Source organism: Triticum dicoccoides, chromosome 7A, assembly GCF_002162155.2.
Source record: "Triticum dicoccoides isolate Atlit2015 ecotype Zavitan chromosome 7A, WEW_v2.0, whole genome shotgun sequence".
In the NCBI taxonomy this organism is placed as follows: domain Eukaryota; kingdom Viridiplantae; phylum Streptophyta; class Magnoliopsida; order Poales; family Poaceae; genus Triticum; species Triticum dicoccoides.
The window spans coordinates 441,301,214-441,323,301 of record NC_041392.1 but is presented as its reverse complement, the minus strand read 5'-3'; the positions used below and the strand labels follow the sequence as shown (position 1 = coordinate 441,323,301).

The window sequence follows — 22,088 nt, the reverse complement described above, 5'->3', positions numbered from 1 at the left end:
TATAGCAGATGGCGTGGATCAGTCACACATGAACATCCCTTTTGTTCTATAGCAAATAGGAAAGGGGAGAAGGGCTAGGACGGGAGGAAGGAAGGGGGGCACGGTGGAGGGGGCTGGGCTATGGTGGCCGCGCCACCATGAATCCCGCTGGGCGCCACCATGGATCCCGCAGCAGTGGAGGTACGTGGGACGCGGCGGACGAGGGTCGTATGCAAAGGAGAAAGGATAGGAGAAGGAGGACGGGGAGGATACCTGTGCCACCGTGGATACTGCTGGGCGCGGCCGCCATAGGTATACCTGCTGCCGACCTCCATCTAGGGCGCCGCCGGGGATGGGGATGAGGACCGACGACGGGATGCAGTATGGGAGGAGCGTTACAGAAACGGCGGCGTAGCGACCTGGAGCGGAAGCGGTGGCGTGGAGAAAGGGAAGCAGCCTAGAGGCGGCGATGGCAGTGTGGACTTGATCAACATCCGTGAAGAACACCGGTGGCGGAGACACGGATCTGCAATAACCGGGAAGAAACCCGAGCAGAGAGAGGGAAAGGGGAAGGCGTACGTTGATACTGCAGTCTCAAATCCAGTGAGACGATGGACCAGATTAGTATTAGTAGGAGGCGAACGGGAGGGAGAATCCTCGGGCACGGGGATACCATCACGGAGGCGAGCGGACGCCCGTCGCAAAGATCGTGAGAGAAGGGAGAAGTGGGGGACTGAAGCGGCGCCGCTTGCTTCACTCCAACACCTGGCAAAGCGTTCAAAGGCCCACGTTGGCCAAATTCACCAGAGAAGCCCAATTTTGTTACGGGAGCAGCAGCCCATGCCCACTCGCAAAAACTATAGCGATCGTAGGTTGATCCAGTGACCAAAAACGATCATAAATCTAGATCCAACGGCAGAAATCATTGATGGCGCGCGTTGCCGCACCCGTCTGTTTTTGCGATAGAATAATAATAGTATTCTTAAATATTATGCATAAATAAAGTGTGCAAAGACAGGTATTGATTTTGTGATTAAAATTTTAATCATACAAAAAGTTATAAAGTACTTGTTGCATTACTCAGCCATACTAAGTAATACATAGAACCGGAAAAACAACATTACGAATTAATGAAGTGATATCTGACATATCATACATCAAATTTTGGATGTATAGTACATAGAAGCACTAAGTAGTAATACCCTAGTATCATATATATAAACAACATAAAGTACGTGGACAGTGCCTAAGGAAAACTGCATTATCGTCCCTACTATGGTGCTCTTTTTGCATTCAAGCGTTAAGTACATTTATACACAGATGCTTAATAGCTCGTAAGCCTAATTGCCTAACTTTGAATTCATGTATTGATTCTTTGTAGGTTGAAGTAATGTTGATATAATCTAATATATGGCATTAATATTTGTCCACATGTGATGGAATGGCAAATTCAGTTTCTCGAACTCATGCAAGGAAGTTCTTAACATCATACTGAATTATCAGCAAAAAGTTATCCAAATTTGTAAAAGACCCACAATCAAGCATACTCTAGACATGGTCAATAATCATTTCTCCTTTGCAGGCTTTATACACACTATATACATGCCATTTGATCAGATAGGAAATGCATTAAGACTGTGGGAACAACTACGGCAAAAGTGTGCTTACATTTCCACATATGAATTTACCACCTAAAGAAGCTGAAGGATACATACAACAACGATAATAGCCGGCAATAGCATGGCATGAATCATTAAGAAAACATAAGCGTGGAACCCAAGCAAATATTAACATATATTTGGATATTGGATAGGATATGACATTCCACTGAGCTATCCTGGCTAGCAATCATTGGGAATTCTTCGCCAAGGAATTCTGGAACCAGAAAAACCCAGATCCAGTCCCAAGGACTTGGCGATTGTACCTGGCTACCTGCAACAAATTAACTGCGGCAAACATCATCAGCAAGCCAAAAATGATTACAAACACTATGTTACGAACAAAGCAAATACCCAAGAGCTGCTTGTCGCAAGACAATGGGATTGTAGGGAAGGAAAATCCACGCAAATTTGAAGATGAAAAGGCAAACCTCGTGGATAAGCATAACTCCTAGGATGTTATTGCCGGATGAAGAAGGCGTAACATGTACCACAAAGAGTAAGAAAAAACATTGTGTGATGATACTGCTGGTGATTGAGTATGCACCTCATAGATGGCGGACTCTGAAATAATCGAACTACTACTACTACACAATAGTAGGAATGGTTGCTAGAACACAAATAGTGAAGAATATCGTTGTGGCATCAATCCCCATTCATGTGAAGAGATCATGCAAAAAACGGACACAACAGAAATTCACAACATTCTAAGGCAAGCAACTTCTATTATGCACAGAATTCCAAGAACAAAAATGTCGTTTTCTTGAAGTACTCTTCTAGTGGAATATGGAATATCATTATGGAATTCCTTGCATCCACACAGGTGATAATTAATGGAATACCTCCTAGTCTGCTCAATTGATTTATAGCAGCTATAAAATAAGCTTGGTTGTTGGACCTAAATTTCTTTTAGTTCATAAGAGATAGACCATTTGTGCGACAATAAAAGTGAAAACATCAGTCCTTTGAACCATGAAAGTCGAATACCTTCTCTCTGCTCACATGGAGGTAGCAAAAAATAAATCGATGAAAAATAATAGCCTTATATAAAAAATTGCAGATAGAAACATGGATAAACAAACAATCCGTATAATCATTTTGTTGCCTCGACGACAAATGATAACCTCGATATTGAGCATCGTGCAGCTGCAATATTAAAATAAAGTAACACACACATAGACACGGAGCGCCAACATCCTCGGATGAGGTGAAGGCCTCCTGAACATAGGAGATGCAAGGACGGTGACACTGCTTACAGATATGTTTTTATTGTATTTTTTTAGGATACAGTACTTCGTATAGGGAACTTGTAAAAATCTCAAAAAAGAATTACCATGTGAGCATGGCTTCAGATAATGAAGCTTTAACATTTAAAACACAAATTTAGTAAGGGACCAACACTTGATTCTTTTCGAATTCAGTCTCATGTGTAGAAAGAAATTAAGAACTGATACAAGGAAAATATACCATCAACCTATGAACGTGCTATTGCTACCATTACAGTGAAGAAGACATACATGATAGAAGAGCGCTGCTCGTTGTTTTCCTGCTTGCTTCTGCTCAGAGACGCAGGGGAAGGCAGAACAGCGTTTCTTTAAAAGGACCACTATCATATCTGGTGACTTGATTGCTGTCACTCTGGCTTTTGGCGTTTGCTAATGTTCCTCTTGCTGCCTTTTATTTTCTGTTTTTTCTCTTGCAATATCCATCTGCTTGCCAGCTTTTCCTTTTCCTTCCGCCGAAGCTGTTCGAGCATGCAAATATGTCCAGCTAGATTCATTTCTGTGTCAGGATATTCCTCCTGAAGGTGCAGAAATAAGACACTCCGGTGCCACTTTGCCATTGAAGTTTCAGATATGCCAAAGAATTGTTCATCCCTCATAAGAACCAATTTTTTTCGCAAGTAATGTGTTCAGAATGTTCATCGCATCTCTCGTCACCAAACACCTACAGCAAATAAACACATCACATAAAACTTATAAATATTCTCGATATTGAGGTCCATAGTATTGTTCAGGATTGTTTCACACCATGACTCGGAACACAAAGAATTAAGATCATTTTTTAAATACAATCACTTCTCAGATTAAAGCAACCATTTATATGTGCAACCATCTAAAAAAAATCAAACTCAGAAGGTCTAAGAAAAGGTGCCTTAGTTGTAGCTCATCTGCCTCCACTAAGAATCCAACCTTACATTCCAGCTGCAATGCAATGACATCTATGATCAACTCTTCGAGATTGGCATCAAGGGTCCAAGCAGTGAAATATTGATGACCACCTCCAAGAGTAACAATATGTTTTCGTAGGTTGAGAACTCTACAGCAAAGCTTGAGCCCCTGAAAAATATCAGATTTCTTACCCTTCAAATAAAATCCGACGCTACAAGTTAGACTGAAAGTCCATCTTTAAGCGTGACAGCTGACACCCGAAAATCCCCCATAGTTCTGCACCAACTGCGCAGCCTCCCACCATTCCAAACCTGCAGCGACATCGCAAATAACCACCACTGTCGTGGGAATCACACACACGCGCACGCACACACATGAACCCATGCAATTGCCGCTCGATCATTCAAGGTGCGTAACCTCGTCCTAATCGAAGATGGAAAGGGAAACGGGGGAAGCGAGAGAGGGAGAGGGAAAGAGATCGAGATCATACGTGGCCGTCGAACATCGCTGAAGTCAAGGGGCGGCCGACGGCGTCCTGTGCGCCTTGTTTGAGCTCGACTCGTCATCCCTTCATCGTCTGTTTCTCATCTCTCATCTACTCTCCCCTTCGATTCGACCAACACAGAGCAACATGGAGGCGGCGGTGGGAAGGATCGAGGAGGAGACGGTTATGCGCTCTCTCTGGACGGCGACGGACCTAGGTTACCCGGGGTCGGCTGCGAGCTAAAGAGACCCGAGCGTCCAGTGTTTTGGGTTCTCCACTTTTGCTCTGGACGGGATCAGAGAGTACAGGCCCAGTAGGCCCAACTGAATCTACGATGGCCGAAAAAACCACGGGAGCAGCGGCCCGAGAAGGCTAGCGCTCGTCATGAAGCCTGCAAGCGCGATTTGGATGCAATTAAGAGCAAATCCGATGGTCAAAAACGACTAAAAGTGACGATCCAACGATTAAAAATGTTGATGGCTTAAAAGGGCTGGGAGGGTGCTCGGTTTTAATATATCTTAATATCTAAATGCCCTATGTGCAGATAACAGAGAAGAAACATTGTTGCACCTATTCTGAAATTGCCCCTTTGCCCTATAGTGCTGGAACAACATTATTCCACTTAGAAAAAGAGGTATATCAGTATTTGATGAATTCCAGTTTGCATTTCTGCACTTGCCACAAGATATTGCATTGGACACTGTAACTACGGGATGTTGGGGAATTTAGTCTATCAGAAATGACAAGATCTTCAGGTCGGCTCCTCCTCACATACCTGGTTGGATGCATTACTTATAGGAAGGACTATGGGCTGCTCAGATCAAAGCAAACCAAACCAAAGCCGAAAGGATCGTACTTGGGTAGAACAGAACTTATAATTTGATAGCAATGTTTCATAGAACTGCCATAGGTTGAAGGGGTTTTCACTTGTTTTGTATTTGTACATATTTTAGTTAATTAATGAAAATACCGTAGAACAATTGTTCTATGGTACGTGGCTCAAAAAAAAGTCCTCTGGCCAAATCCAAATCGAGTCATATTAACCATTGGATCAGCTTAATACTCCACACTAAATTCTGTAGTACGATGTTTTGCATAAAATCTCTTTGTTAATATAAGCCGGTTTCTAGGATCTTCGGGTCCCTTCCCTGCTAACAAAGAAAAGAAAACATAGAAAGAAAACATAGGCTTCACAAGTCAAGTACCACATCTCTTATGGTTGAGATTAATGAGCACAATGAGAAAACAAGCAAGATTGGCATTTTGCCAATTGTCCATATATATGTCATCAGTGGAGTGGAAAATGGCGAGAGATTAATGAGCACAATGAGAAAACAAGCAAGATTGGCATTTTGCCAATTGTCCACATATATGTCATCAGTGGAGTGGAAAATAGCGAGAGATTAATGAGCACAATGAGAAAACAAGCAAGATTGGCATTCTGCCAATTGTCCATATACATGTCATCATTTGTGTAGGCGCGCTACACGTGTCAGTCCATCTCCAGTTCTCAACCAGAAAATCCAGTATAAACGTACAACGTTGTGGCCAGCTCAGAGCCTCAGACACAAACACATCTCCCGTAACACAAAGACCATGAAGACCATACTCCTCCTCATTCTCGCATTCCCTTTCTTGGGCGCCGGCGGCGAGCGTTGCCCCGGCGTCCCGTCAATGGCAGTGGAGGCGGCCTGCCGAAAGGCGTGCGGCACCAAGCTCATGCACGACATGTGCATGGACACGCTCCGCGGGGGATTCGATCCTAGCCCGTCCGTCCACATCGAGGTCACCGAGTATGCGCTCCTCGCCGCGCACCGCGCCCTCGAGTCCTACGGCGCCACGGCTGCCGCCGCGGCCGAGCTGCTCCGCAACGGGTCGCTCTCTGGCGACGAGAGGGCGGCCTACAACACATGCTTGACGGAGTACTCCTACGCTGTGCAGTGCATGGAGCACGTCGCCGGCGACATGGTAGCGCGTTGCCGGTTCGCGAGTGTAAGACAATAAATTTTTGGGGGAACCAGCACAACCCTCTAGGGGTGGCTTATCTCATTATATATAATGGATGTGTTACAATACGTACATAAGTACAGAAGCTATACATAGTCTAACACCCTCCCTCAATCTTAGCCACTTTCTAAAGAACTGAGAAGGGTAAGATTGCGCCTACAAGCCTCAAATTGTGGTAGAGGTAAAGGCTTAGTGAAGATGTCTGCAAGTTGATCCTTAGATGAGATAAACTTGATCTGGAGTTGCTTCTGTGATACACGTTCCCGTACAAAGTGATAGTCAACTTCAATGTGTTTCGTTCGGGCATGAAATACTGGATTTGCAGAAAGGTATGTAGCACCGATGTTATCACACCAAAGAATAGGAGGCTGTGATTGAGACAAACCCAACTCCTGAAGCAAAGACTGCACCCAAATAATCTCTGCAGTAGCATTAGCCACAGCCTTGTACTCAGCTTCAGTACTGCTACGTGACACAGTAGCCTGTTTCCGAGCACTCCATGCGATCAAATTAGGGCCAAAGAATACTGCATAACCCCCCGTGGATCGCCTGTCATCTGGGCTACCAGCCCAATCTGCATCAGAGAAGGCCGAAAGGACCCGAGAGGAAGTCGGCCGAATATGCATACCAAATGTCAGGGTGAACTGAACATAACGAAGAATGCGTTTAACAGCAGCCCAATGAGTATCTCTGGGAGCCTGAAGATACTGACAAACCCTGTTAACAGCATAAGAGATATCTGGTCTCGTGATCGTCAAGTACTGAAGTCCACCAACAATGCTCCTGTACTCTGTGGCATCCGCAGGAGACAAAAGCTCACCATCAACAGCTGTTATCTTGTCGGTAGACGACATGGGTGTGGTGGTCGGTTTGCACTTCAGCATGCCCGCTCTTTGTAACAACTCCAAGGACTACTTCTTCTGCGTAAGGACAAGACCAGTAGCACGAGAAGTGACCTCAACTCCAAGAAAGTAGTGAAGCTTCCCAAGATCTTTGACCGCAAAATCAGCACCAAGAGAGCAGACAAGAGCATCAGCAGCATACTGAGAAGAGCTGACAAGGATAATATCATCGACATATACCAAAAGATACATAGTGACTTCTGGCTTCTGTAGAAGAAATAATGAAGTGTCAGCAGTGGACGGCACAAATCCATGAGCACGAAGGGCAGAGGCAAGGCGGGCATGCCAGGCACGAGGAGCTTGCTTCAAACCATATAGTGCTTTGGAGAGACGACAGATATAGTCAGGACGATCAGGATCAGAGAAACCAGGCGGCTGTTTCATATAAACCTCTTCCTCCAAAAATCCATGTAGAAAAGCATTCTGCACATCAAGTTGACGAAGTGACCAACCACGAGAAACAGCAATGGAGAGAAGAAGCCGAATAGTGGTAGGCTTGACGACAGGACTGAAGGTGTCCTCATAGTCAAGACCATGGCGCTGCCGAAAACCGCGAGCAACAAGTCGCGCTTTGTAACGCTCAATAGATCCATCCGAATGCTTCTTCACTTTGAATACCCATTTTGAGTCAATAACATTTACCCGTGGTGGTGGAGGAACGAGAGTCCATGTCTTGTTACGAAGGAGAGCATGAAACTCCTGCTCCATAGCCTCTCGCCAATGTGGAATGCGCAGGGCAGCCTGATATGAGCGAGGCTCAGAAGATGGATCCGCAACAGCAGCAGCCAAACAAGCAGCCAACCAAGCAACCGTACCATCCTTACGTTCCTTAGGTTTGAAAATGCCACTGCGACTGCGTGTATGTGGTCGGGACACAGGAACCACCGAGGTCGACGGAGCAGCCTGCAACGGGCTGGAGGACGGCGACGTTGACGAGTCAGCCGGTGACGAGGAGCCAGACACAATAGCCTCGGGCTCGATCGGCGAAGAAGGCCGGCCCACCGGCGAAACCGGCAGAGCAGACGAAGCAGCTGGCGACGCCGGCGTCACAGACCGGGCCGATGGCGAGCCCGGCATAGTGGGCCGTGGCGCGGCCGGTGTCGCGGGCCGATCCGCGGATGAAGGCGACGTGAGGACGGCGTCGCAGACCCGAGCTGCAGGCGAAGACGGCATGACGGGCCGAGCCGCGGGCGAAGACGGCGTGACAGGCCGAGCCGCGGAAGACTCGGCGGCCGCTGGCGAAGAGGGCCGAGCCGCTGGAGACTCGGCGGTCGCTGGCGTAGCGGACCGAGCAGTGGAGATGCTCGGCGCGACGGGCTCTTCGGGTGACCATGCATGGGCACGCGAATCGATGCCATGCAACATAGGGCGATCGACGTGCCCATCAGAAGGCGGCGATGATGATGGTGAATCCTCCAACAGCTCCAAACGAGCCCCACGTCCGGTTCCTGCACCATGGTTAGGTAACAGCAAAGGAGAGTATGCAACATCATCAAATTGGTCAGAAGCAACAGAGGATGAATGCAGAGATGGTGGTTCGACAGTGGACACAGGAAGTTTGGCAAAGGGAAAAACATGCTCATCAAACACGACGTCCCGAGATATATAGACACGATTAGTGGGAACATGAAGACATTTGTAACCTTTATGAAGAGAGCTATAGCCAAGAAAAACACACTTCTTAGAACGAAACTCAAGCTTGCGCTTATTATATGGACGAAGATGCGGCCAACAAGCACACCCAAATACCTTGAAAAAGGTATAATCAGGTTGTTCATTAAGGAGAACCTCAATGGGAGTCTTCATGTTTAAAACACGAGTGGGAGTACGGTTGATGAGAAAGCATGCAGTGGTGAAAGCATCACTCCAAAACCAAAACGAAACAGATGCATGGGCCAAAAGAGTAAGACCAGCTTCAACAATATGACGATGCTTACATTCGACTGAACCATTCTGCTGATGTGTATGTGGACATGCTAAACGATGAGCTATCCCAAGCGACTGAAAGAAGGAGTTGAGGTTGCGATACTCGCCCCCCCAGTCCGACTGGACATGAACAATTTTGTGCTTGAGAAGACGTTCAACATGTTTTTGAAACTGAACAAAAATATCAAACACATCAGATTTGCGTTTAATAAGGTAAAGCCAGGTAAAGCGACTATAAGCATCAACGAAACTGATATAGTAATTATGACCACTGACAGAAGTCTGAGCAGGACCCCATACATCTGAAAACACAAGTTCTAAAGGATGTTTCACCTCACGACTGGACTCCGAAAAAGGAAGTTGATGACTCTTCCCCTGCTGACAAGCATCACACACTGCTACATCTTTATTACTAGACAAACTAGGAAGCTCATGACGACGCAAAATATGACGGACAATAGGTGTGGCCGGGTGACCAAGACGAGCATGCCACTGTGACGGAGAGACCCGAACTCCACTGAAAACACGGGCGACGCCAGGATGCTCCAGACGGTAGAGGCCCTGGCACAACCGCCCACTAAGAAGAATGTCCCTCGTACCCCGATCCTTAATAAAAAGATCAAAATGGTGAAATTCACAAAGCACATTATTATCACGTGTGAGTTTAGGAACTGAAAGAAGATTACGGGTCACAGATGGAACTCGAAGAACATTGCGAAGCTGAAGACTCCTATTGGCATGTCTAGTGAGAAGAGATGCTTGACCAATATGAGAGATGTGCATACCTGCTCCATTGGCGGTGTGGATCTTGTCGGAGCCATGATAGGGTTCACGAGTGTGAAGCTTCCCCATCTCGCTGGTCAGATGCTCTGTCGCCCCAGAGTCCATGTACCAGTGTGGATCGATGGAGTAGGACTGAGTGTGTCCCTGTTGCTTCTGCGGCGCGGGACGATCAGCCATGGCGACCTGACGGGCATTGTTGCGTGTATCTTTGCCGTCATTGCCAAGACCAAGGAAGCTTCACTGGAAGCGCTTATGACACTTGGAGGCCCAGTGCCCATCGCGGCCACAAAGCTGGCACACACGTGGACCGCCAGCCCCCGGTAAGGTCGCAGTAGGTGGGGGGGCCGAGGCGGGCGACGGTGGCAGCCCCAAGGGAGACCGGGGTGATGAAGAAGAGCGGCCACCCTTGGTGGCGGCGTTGGCCGAGAGGGAGCCAGTGCCCCTGGAGCGGCGTGTCTCGACCCGTTGCTCAGTGAGAAGGAGCCGAGAGAAAACCTCGTGTGCCAGCATGGGTGTCGAGTTGCCCCGCTCGTTGATGATCTCGACTAAGGCATCATACTCCTCATCAAGACCATTGACAATAAATGAGTTGAACTCGGAGTCGGTGAGGGGTTGTCCAATGGAGGCCAATGTGTCGGCGAGGCCCTTGACCTTGTTGTAGAACTCAGTGGCAGTGGAGTCAAGCTTCTGACACTCTCCAAGCTGACGACGGAGTGCAGAGACACGAGCCTGGGACTGCGCTGCAAAGGTTCGCTCAAGGATGGTCCAGGCCTCATGAGACGTCTTCGCGAAGACAACAAGTCCGGCAACTGCCGGCGAGAGCGACCCCTGGATGGAGGAGAGGTTCGCCTGGTCCTGCCCCGTCCAGACGCGATGGGCCGGATTGTAGACCGGACCGTGCACGCTGTCTACCAGTGCGGGTGGGCAGGGAAGCGATCCGTCGACGTAGCCTAGCAGGTAGTGACTCCCCAAGAGCGGGAGAACCTGCGCACGCCAGAAGATGTAGTTGTCGGCGGAGAGCTTGATGGTGATGAGATGACCGAAGTGAAACGGCGGCGGCGAAGACGATCCCATCGAGGGGGCTGCCTGGGGTGCAAACACCATGGAGGCAGCCGGAGGCACCGAAGCCGATGAGGGAGGAGGCGGGACCGCAGCCAGGGCGGACGCCGCAAAGCTCGCGGCCGGGTCGGACGCCGCAAGGCCCGCGGCCGGGGCGGACGCCGCCAACCCCGCCAGCGGGGCGGTGTGATCCGCTGGCGGCAGGAGCAGCGGGACGACGCCCGCGGAGTCCGCAGCGGACGGCGGCGCCGCGGTGTGGACCACGAGGTCGCGCCCAAGCGAGGGCGCCGGCGGCGTGGAGTAGACGGAGCCGATGCTCCTGGTCCCGATCGGAGCCGGAACGGCGATGGCATCGAGCGGGAGGTTGAGCAGAGCCGCAAGAGAGGCCGGGAGGAACCCCGCAGCAGTGAAACCGGTGGTGGCGGCGCTCGACATGGCGGCGGTGAAGGCGGCGGCGGCTGCGGCGGCGGTGCGGGTATTAGGGTTTGGAAGCGGAAGCGATCGTAACCTAGCGTGATACCATGTAAGACAATAAGTTTTTGGGGGAACCAGCACAACCCTCTAGGGGTGGCTTATCTCATTATATATAATGGATGTGTTACAATACGTACATAAGTACAGAAGGTATACATAATCTAACAGGGAGGCTCGGGGAGGAGTACGTGCGCTGCGTGACGTACGTGGAGGGCTGTAGGGATCGCTTGGTGCGGCTCAAGTCATCGCCGCTCTACGCCATGAATCTTGTCGACCGGAACAAGGCCCTTCTGGCTTACTCCCTCGGTCAATTGCTCGGTAGCATATGAGCATTGCAGACTTCCAGTTAGGTTGTTTGCTTTGTCTTAATCTGCTGTCAAGTTCAATCAAACTAATAAGAATTTGTAAGGACATCTTCAATGTGGACCCTCACAATGCCCGTAACCGTTCGGAGCAAGCAGTCGGGGCATAATTTGTCATCCAATGCAGTAGCTCATCGGTCCACACACCAGTTCGGTTGTCCGAATTACCGCAAATTGGAGGCAAACTGGAAGGGGGCTTGTAGGAGTCTGGACCGCTGCCACGTTGGAATCTGACACCTCCGGCCCGCTCAAATGCCCTTCTGGTCCACTTTTCTTCCACTCTACCTTGCCCGCCTGCTTTGCATTCTCACCCTCCTTGTCTGACACCGCCTTTGTACCTCTCAGCTGCCTCCCATGCATCCTCGGACCTCTGCAACCCCCACCCACGTGCCTGTCTGCCTTGGACTACGACGCCATCCACCCAGGGTTCGTCTACAGCGAGGCATCCTCAACCTTCCTGCCGACGCCATCCATGGCAGACACCCGCCCCGAGGGTGTTCGGTCAAATGCCATTCAACTTTTATTGTTGACCATCTTGTTGTTTTCTAGAGTAAAACGATGGCGGGGTACTCACTGATGGAGAATGAGTGCGAGCATTTTGTGCCACAGGACCGAGGAGAGGTCATTTACATTCATACATTGTTGGATGAAGCTCAAGGGCAACAGTGTGTGGGAGGACTTGTTTCGATTCTAACTTGAGTATCGTTGAATTTCGAATCAATGAATCAAAAAACTTATTGAACATCTGGTTATCTAATATATAATATTGACATTTGAACTATTGTTGTATTAAGGATATTTGCAAGTTATTTATGGATAAATTATGTTATTTTCCATAATTATTTTGAGTGTTGCGACTTAAAAGAAGGGAAAACAAGGGCAAACGTTTAGGTGACAGGGTTGGATGGTCGACTCCAGTATCCGTGTCCGCGGATCAGTGCGCGGACTAATAGTGTGTCTCTTTTGATGATATACGTTGGAGATGTCTTCATAGAGAGAGTCATGATGTGACAATTGATATGACTAGCAAGACTAATAATATAACATGTAGTATTGTAGGTTATTGTCATGTCATCAAGAGCCATTATTATCGATCACTGATACGTCTTCAATCTATTTATAATTTATGAAGTATTCATGCTATATTTACATCATTTATATATGGTTTTGATGCACATTCATAACATTTTTATGGACTAAGTTATTAATCTAGTGCTCAATGTCAATTCCTGTTTTTGCATGTTTTTTGTTTCGCAAGAAGTCCATATCCAGGAAGGTTCAAACAGCATGAAAATTTATGATGGTTTTTTTATGGAAAAAAAAAGAAACCCTAGAAGTTTCAGGAGAGGACCAGAAGATGGGTGTGGGTCCCACAAGCCCAAGGGCGCGACCTACCCCCCGGTTGCGCCATCCAGGCTTGTGGGGCCCCTGCAGCTTCATTTGACCTAATTCCTAGCCTATAAATTCACATATATTCCAAAACCCTCGGAGCGAGACCCGAAACAATTTTATCGCTGTTGCAAGCCTCTGTTCCAAAGTGATGCAAACTAAAGGCCTTTTTGGCACTCTGTCGGAGGGGGTACCCATCCATGGAGACCTCTTCATCAACCTTGTTGCCTCCATGGTGATGTGCGAGTAGTTCATCCTCGAGGCTGAGGATATGTACAAATAACTATGTGTCTGATCTCTCTCTTCCATGTTCTTGATGGATTCCGATCTTTATTGTATCATGAGCTTGATTAATAAAGTTGGATCTTATGATGTTCATATCCCTCTATCCTTTTTGTGGTGAATTGAGTCTTGCTCTTTGAAGTTTCTTTATGTTGGATTGAATATTTTGGATTTTAGATTACATGATGCTTGTCTAGTAATTAACTTGCGGATACCTGTGGTGACACTGGGGTAATATAGGCTTAAAGGTTGAACGATACGTATCATATGGTGTTATTGTAGCACTTTGAGGGATTAGAAACTTTGGAGTGATTCTTTGCTGCACTTTGAGCGATTATCATGTGATTTAATTATGTTAATGATGTTGAGTGGTTGCCCTAGTGAAAGTATGAACCTTGAGCCTTGTTTCCAAGCATTGAGACACCATTTTTACTCACTTTTGTTACTTGCTAACTTGTTGTTTTTATTTGTTCAGATTACAAAAGTTATTGCTACCATCTATATTACACACCTATCATCACATCTTCGCTGAACTAGTGCACATATGCAACTCACAATTGTATTTGGTGTATTGGGGACACAACAGAACATCTATATTTGTTTGCAGGGTTGTTTGAGAGAGAATCATCTTCATCCTACACCTCTCATGGATTGATAAACCTTAGGTCATCCGCTTGATGAAAATTTGCTACTGCCCTACAAAACTCTGCGCTTGGAAGCCCAACTAAGTCTAGAAGAATAAAGTTGCATAGTAGACATCACTCACTCATACATACAATAGTTTACACTCCTTCTCTTTCCTTTGCATTTATTATAGTTCTCTAGAAGCATGTGTAGAGGTGGAACACACTCTCTTCTTCTTTCTCTATCTCTCCCCTCCTTGTAAGCAAATGTGTAATCCGGCTTGTGGTCAAGAATTTTGCAGGTCAACAAGGTCTCGAGTTTCATCACCTATCTATAAGTAGGGCTAACACCCTTTAATGAACTCTCTTTGACAATTTCTTCTTCTACGTTGGCATTTGATATGTTGAGTGTGTTATGTCTGTGACACAAAGAACAAATTTAAGACTGGCACTGAAAAGAAATTGTTCAAGATAATTGAGTAAATGTTGTTGGACATGAATAGAACCACATCCAAACCCTTTCCCCCCTATGTTATAAGTTGCCTCAAATATTACCGAACTTACCACAAAGTTTAGGCTTAGGCAGAAGTAGAACCAAATTCTAACGCCTAATCTATAAAACAAAAAATTATCGACTAGTGAAACATATGATCATAATAAACTAGCATGGTGAAGTTGATGATGATTTATCATAGTTCACAACTACAAACATAAGTAAGCAGACCCTAAACCAAACCCATTGACATGCATGCCAGTAAAATACAGGACCTCACCATGCCAAAAATCCCGGTCGACGTCGTGGTAAGGGGCGAGTACCCTGCTGGGGGAGGCATTGGTGGGGGTCTGCGGCAAGGCAGTCTTTTCCAAGCATCAACGGGCTAACCTCTCCTCACCGCCATGGCAGCTAACATGCCAGTTTGATAGAGGTCTCGGTAGATGGTTACCCTCGACAGTTTAGCAGCAACGTCGGCCTGATTTGGCAGAGGTGTGTGATGGGCTCAGTCCCTTGAAGTGACACGCTTAAGATCCGATGTGTGGTGGCAGTGCTAGGGTTTGGTCATGGATTGGAAATGAAAGGAGGAGTGATACAAGATAATCAGGGGGAAGGATTAGAGAAATGGTTGCGTCCCAAGGTACTAACTTACTACGTGCAGAATCGAATATGAAACATCATGCACGTGCGAGAAACTAAAGGCGCTTAAACCATCTCAACCTATTCTTACATATGATTAAAATTTTAGAACCACCTCAGAGAGTGTACCTAATAAATATAACCGCCCCTGGGTATACATCATGGTCGACTGTATTTTTGGGTCAAAACCACCTCCATGGGTCGCCACTAATGTCCATTTCTATCTGATGCCGCTACATGAAATGCCCCCCGATGCAAAACGTGGATCTTGTTTTTTATGCCCACATTTCCCCGAATGTCATTTCATCACAAATTTTTGCACGCAGTGAAAGCATTCATCGATGTTTATCACAAAAATATTCAAAAAATGATTTTTTTTACTATTTATTTTGATTTTAAAGTTCATGAGGGAGCATGTGAGCCCGGATTTCTCCGTCTATGAAACCACTTAATTGTTTGCATAACCTTAGCAATGTCTTGCAGAGGAGTGGGGATACTAATCGTGTTCTCAACTGGAAAAATGTTATTTCATGGTAAAGGAAGGTATTGTGCTTGGGCACAAGATCTCTGGCAGAGGAATAGAAGTGGATAAAGCAAAATTAGAAGTCACTGAGAGGCTGCCATATTCACGAGATGTGAAAGGAACATGAAGCTTCCTTGGTCATGCGGGTTTTTATAGACTGTTTATTAAATATATTTTTGGAAGTACTTAAATTGTCAAGTAACCTTTTCCAGAAGGATGATCCTTTCGATTTTGATGAGGATCGCATTATAGCTTTTGTACAACTACAAAAAGCATAATCATGGCTCCATCATTTAGCCACCAAAACGGGATCAACCTTATGAAATTGTGTGTGATGATAGTGGTTACATCTTAGGTGCTATTCTTGGACAGCACGATGATAAGAAGCTGAACATTATTCATTATGCTTGTCGTGCTCTTGATAATGCTCAGAAAAATTATGCCACCACAGAAAAAGAGTTACTAGTTGTTTTCGCGTGTGATAAGTCTAGAGCCTATTCTTTATTCTAGTGATTGTTTACACATATCATCAAACTCCGAAGTACCTTCTTACTGAGAAAGATGCAAAGCCTCGCTTGATTCGGTGGGTTCTATTACTTCAAGAATTTGATTTACAAGTCATTGATAGAAAAAGGAGAAGATAACCCTCTTGCATATCACCTTTCGAGAATTGAGGGCGTTGTATTGATGCTCCTATTCCCATTAGTGATTCTTTCCGGGAGAAATTCTTGGTGTTGTCAAGGAGGAAATGCTTTGGTTTGCAGGTTATGCTAACTTCCTTGATGGAAAATATATGCCACCTGCATCAACGAAGAAAGAAGTTCTTCGGCGGTTTGAAGTACTACTTCTGGGATGATCTATATCTTTATCATCATGGCAGTGGTGAATCCATACTCACCAGGAACACTTTTAACCATGTTGTAGTTTCCATCACTTCTATTACTCTCTTGTCCTTGGTTACAATTCTTACCCACTTTGGCTCTCGCTTTCACACACACTTATAATATTTCCACCTCACCACTTTTGATTGAGATCTAAAATAAATTGTAGGCATATACCAATAAACCTCTATAGGGTGCAAAAGACCATTTCCTAGGCTCTTTGTTGAATCAATACTCTTACTTCAAAAACAAATACAACTAAACGATGTGCACTTGCAGAAAATCAGAGTCAACAATGGGGAAGATTTGGCTAGAGAGGAATAAGGGTGCTTGAATAGGAAGTCACCCTTTTAGTTTTTGAACAAACATATGCTCTATATTGATTAAACACCAATAGAATAAGAAAACTCCTAAAAGAATTATGCCAGCCGCCCTTCGTTTTGCCTATAGTACGGTGGATCTTCTACTCGACATCCGACGTTGCGGAGGGGTCGGAGGTGGCTTCTCCAACGCCGGTGGAGGCGGTGGACTCGACGAGGCATCTGGCTGCATGGCTTCATTCATGGCAAAAGATCCACCTCAATATATAATCATGCATGAGAAAATTGATATGCTACTTATATTTAATACTATACTAGTATATTTTAGTGATCAGGTACAAGTAATCATATCTATTTTTAGTTTAAGTTCTCATATTATTAACCAAATATTGATGTTCCAATCTCCATGAAATATATTGCAACAAATTCACACAATAATCCGTGTGGTACCATCTACTTTTTTTTTAGTTTCGACGTCCTACTCCGTATGGAGGGCCCGACGCTGGAGCTGGGAGTAGCCTGCATTTTCTAACAGAAATCATCATGCGGCTGCTCATGGTCAGAGTGACAGATGCCCGTCTGAAATTATTAGCCACGTTAACAGGCAAAGCAAACATTACTATCTGCAGTGCATATACCCCTTAAAAAAAACTATCTGGATCCACTCATCATGCCATTTGCATCCCAGGTCTAATCTACTGAACCCAGATGCTGCAATTTACAACTAGGAGCGCAACACGACAGGGTCTTGGATGGCCCCAATGTCTGAATTTGTACAACACTAAATTGCAAAACAATCTAACCTCAGATTCTTCAACCTAGCTAAGAATGCTTCTCTTCTACAAAGAGGGGGGAGGGAGGCAATCTGGTAACACAAAACGATGTCAGAATTTGAAGTCCTTGGGGCGCTGCAGCCTCTTCCTGGCTTTCTGAGCGCTTTGGATGCTTAAAATCAGAGAGCTACCTGTATCACATGTACTGTCGTAGCCCATCAGCTTTACACTAAGATCCTTGCATAGCAACTCTAACCTACCTCGATCGTCATCGCCTGCCAGTTGCAGCTGATTGGCCTGCTCTCGAGAGATGGCGGCATATAAGTGGAAGGCTTTCTGGTGAGCCTCCTTCTCGGCCGCAGGCTCCTGATCCTTTTGGTCCCCTTCCAAATGGGGATTCTCAAGTGTAATCCTGAGCAAGCCCATAGACTGTGGATCGTCGGGTGTCATGGAGGAGAACACAAATGAGAATCTGCTGAATTCAAGATCTGGCTCCGTGAAAAGATCTTCAAGGATGCCATCGGGAGGTCTAAGGCTTTTCTGCAGAGCATACTTTTTATGATCGGAATCCACTCTGCTTTGTGAAGCCCGGAGAATTCTGGAAGCTTCTCTTAGTCCGCTCAATAAGGCACCATGCATCGTTGCAGGGTATGCACGGTTCGTCGCTTCTCCAGCAAAGAAGAGCCGGTCTTCACTGACACTCTCAGCAAGAATGTCATAGTCCGTTCCAGAAGACCCAACTCTGATGTGAGAGTATGAACCGCAACAGAGAGGATCACTACCCCATCTTGTACAAGCAGATTGAATGGGGTCAGGCACAGTAACGCCTTTTGGGCCATAGATACCTGCAAACAAATCATGAATAACATTTTAAGTGCTTATTATAACAAGTAAACAAATCATATATTCCAATATAAAGAATTTGCATGCATCCCCCTAATAAGCTTCTATTGCACAACCCCTGTTCTTGTTACCATATCATTAAGCATCCATCTAATAAACTAATCCAGAAATGGCCAATGTAAGCACATGTGCTTATAGGTAGTTAAATGCTCCCACACAACTCACAAACACCCATATAAGCATAAATGCTTAAGGGGCAATTCTTAACTTTTCTCATATTCTCTGCCACGTGTCGTGAAAAAAAAAATAAGCACCTATACCTAGGAGCATTGGAGATGCTGTGATTGGAGAAAAAAAAACTACCAAGAAACAGGTAATGGCTACTAACAAATGACATCCATACTCTAAACAATCGACTGCACCTTCTAATAAGTCCAGAAAAAAAAGGTATAATACATCAAAATAGCTATTTTATTACTATATAAATCACGACTCAAATCAAGACAAAACGACATTTCAATGGAATAGTGTGGTGACAATGATTATAACATAATCACATGCACTACTTGTTCTAGCTATTTAAACCTGATCTTAAATGACCACCTATTCCACCAAGGAATACAGAGTGTATACCAGGTATACAACATCAATATGTTTCAAACATAATTTTTCATATGGATTAGCAGATATACACATCATTTAAAAGCTTCCACTCAACATTATCCTGCCTCTCTTGCTCATTGCACTTTGTTTAGTGTTTACCCAAACACCACAAACCACTTCATGTAGTTTTTTAAATGCCTTTCCGCATATCTATAATACCTAAAGAGTTCATCCCAACTATCTTATTTCTCTTGACACGCAAGCTATCCGCATCAGCATTATCCTGCCTCTCTTGCTCATTGCACTTTGTTTAGTGTTTACCCAAACACCGCAAACCACTTCATGTAGTTTTTTAAATGCCTTTCCGCATATCTATAATACCTAAAGAGTTCATCCCAACTATCTTATTTCTCTTGACACGCAAGCTATCCGCATCAGCAGCCCAGCCACAACATCATTTTGTTACCCACTTACAGGGGGGACCCGCCATAGGTTAATCATCATAGTTCCCCGACGTGTCCTCCTTGACCTCCTCTCACTAAGCGCATTCCTCCTCCTTGACCTCCTCTCACTAAGCGCACTCCTCTTGGCCCGTTGAATGCATGTGGAGGTCAATAAACAGGGCAATAATTACCGGAATTAGCTGGCTATTCCCGCTGCAGCATGGATTGGATGATTTATGTCACGTGTCTATTGTGCGTGAAAGGAAGGGGAGCCTTGGCGCAGCGGTAAAGTTGTTCCCTTGTGACCATGAGGTCACGGGTTCGAGTCCTGGAAACAGCCTCTTGCAGAAATGTAGGGAAAGGCTGCGTACTATAGACCCAAAGCAGAAAAAAAACTTCTTTCTATTTTGGATAATTTCTTTTTCAATAGGACCCTCTTTTTGGACCCTTCCCCGGACCCTGCGCAAGCAGGAGCTACATGCACCGGGCTGCCCTTTTATCTATTGTGCGTGGAAGACAAACTGATGGCCTCACCTATTTGTATGTGGAAGACAAAAGTATGGCCTCTCCAGCTTCTACCCACTACCATGTGTATTCATCATCCATAGGCCCATCGTCTTCCACTCGGGTCCTTTTTTCTGGGTCCACCCGGGTCCTTTATTCTGGATCCATCTCACAATATAAAAACAACTAACGTGATGTTCTCTCGCCCCTCTCTTCAAGTCTCACCGATCGAGCCCTCTCCACCAGAACATCCTTTCCCCGACACCGTATGGGATGTGGCGGCGGGGAAGCAATCTCCGGTTGAGAACAATCCTTTGGCTGACCGCCTATCCGCTCGCCTCCGGCGGCTCTTCGGCTCCGGCAAAATCGCTAGCCCACCTCATCTCCGACGACTTTCCGGGATATCTCGGGATGTGGTCCTGTTGCCGGTGGGCCGCTCTGATCGTCGAGCCCCTTGCCTTCAATGATTCTCCCGGTCTGGCACGACTGCCAGTGCACCTTGCCCATGGTGCTGATTTATTTTCATCTTCTCCTAATGTCTCAGTTCAGGCGCTGCTGGGAGGTTGATTCCGCAGGGAGTCCCGGGCTAGCTTTACTGAATCACTTCTGGTTAGGGATGAAAATGGAGTGGAAACTTTCCGCTTTTCCGGAGGAAAAATGGAAATGGAGAGGAAATATGAAAATGGAAACGTAAACGGAAATTTGCAAAACGAAAATGGAAATGGAATTTTTTATGCGGAAATGGAAACAAAAATGGAACGGTGTTTTCCGGTGGAACAAGCGTGGAAACGGAACTTTATGTTTCCGTGAATATGGAATTTCCGTTTTTTGTATAGGCCTATGGCCGCTTTGTAGCCCAACCACCAAACAACACACTGAGCAGAATAGATGATTTTAGGCCCAAATTGTCCAGAAGTACTACGCTAAGTTGCTAACATAATCATATTATTTTGTAGCTATGGTAATATTTCATTAAATTTGTTTTTTTATTATTTCTCTATGACTCAAGGGTTCTATGTTCTGGTCAACGCCCACTTCTGTTTCCATGTCCGCTTTGTATCATTTCCGGGGTTTCTGTATTCGTTTCCGCTTCTGCAAAAAATATGAAAACAAATGTGGTAGCAGCCAGTTCCGTCCGTTTCCGCTCTGTTTTCATCCTACTTCTGATGTAAGCATGCACACTGACACTATGCACTGGCCTTACTTGAAACATCTCATGTGCGCGGATGACTGTTTTATAAGTGAATTTGTTTTCTTTATTCCATATGTATGCATCAACTCCGCCTATGTCTTCTAGGCATAGCCGGTCCCAAGCCCGGGTAAAGGAGGAGGGTTGTGATAGGCTTGGCGAGCCAACGTAAAAACTAGCCAGTCCCATAGGTATGAAACCCATTTGAGCGAGAATAGTACTAGGATGGGTGACCTCCTAGGAAGTCCTCGTGAAAGGGTTTCATATCTAAGGGTTGTGATAGGCTTGGCGAGCCAACGTAAAAACTAGCCAGTCTTTTGGGTATGAAACCCATTTGGGCGAGAGTAGTACTAGGATGGGTGACCTCCTGGGAAGTCCTCGTGAAAGGGTTTCATATCTAGCCTACCCCAACTTGTTTGGGATAAAAGGCTTCGTAAGCGTAAGCAAGCCATATGTATGCATCATATGTAAGTAGTAGATCAGTAAAGGCCATCAAGCAAACATTGATGTTTTGTGTACGTACTGCTGACCATCATGCTTTTTGTTTTGATATCATCTAACCTATTCCGTTGTATACAGATTTATTTGAACTCCATTTATTCAAGGCTGCTTGGATGCCTATTAAGAACTGAAGAAATGTCTGAACTGTCTAATACTAATTTCAGAATGGGAGAATCTTGCTCCCTTCTGTTCCTAGAATGTTTTCTTGAGATAGATACACTTGCTACCTTTCAGATTTCAAATATACTTGACATATGTAACTGCAAGTAGTCCACTA

General features: G+C 45.7%; 2 protein-coding genes and 1 long non-coding RNA gene across 3 annotated transcripts in view; 1 reads left to right on the top strand and 2 right to left on the bottom strand.

Annotated features, from left to right (window-relative positions):
- Positions 1–1,518: 1,518 nt before the first annotated feature.
- On the bottom strand, positions 1,519–4,530 carry LOC119330876. The gene is made up of 2 exons (XR_005160308.1): positions 3,155–4,530; positions 1,519–1,925 (listed from the first exon to the last, which is right to left on the bottom strand). It is a non-coding gene; the product is annotated as an uncharacterized LOC119330876 (long non-coding RNA).
- A 1,358-nt stretch (positions 4,531–5,888) lies between these two features.
- On the top strand, positions 5,889–6,296 carry LOC119333537. The gene has a single exon (XM_037606400.1). The coding sequence runs from the start codon at positions 5,889–5,891 to the stop codon at positions 6,294–6,296; it is 408 nt and encodes a 135-aa protein (XP_037462297.1).
- An 11,315-nt stretch (positions 6,297–17,611) lies between these two features.
- LOC119330479 (lysine-specific histone demethylase 1 homolog 2-like) overlaps positions 17,612–22,088 on the bottom strand; it is a 6,844-nt gene continuing 2,367 nt past the window's right edge. The window contains exon 2 of the mRNA XM_037603587.1: positions 17,612–18,573. Within this exon, the coding sequence (XP_037459484.1) occupies positions 17,840–18,573 (734 nt within the window). The 3' untranslated portion in view covers positions 17,612–17,839. The remainder of the gene's footprint in view (positions 18,574–22,088) is intronic.

Coding starts and splice junctions, on each gene's coding strand:
- LOC119333537 (XM_037606400.1), top strand. CDS start 5,889: ATGAAGACCATACTCCTCCTCATTCTCGCATTCCCTTTCTTGGGCGCC.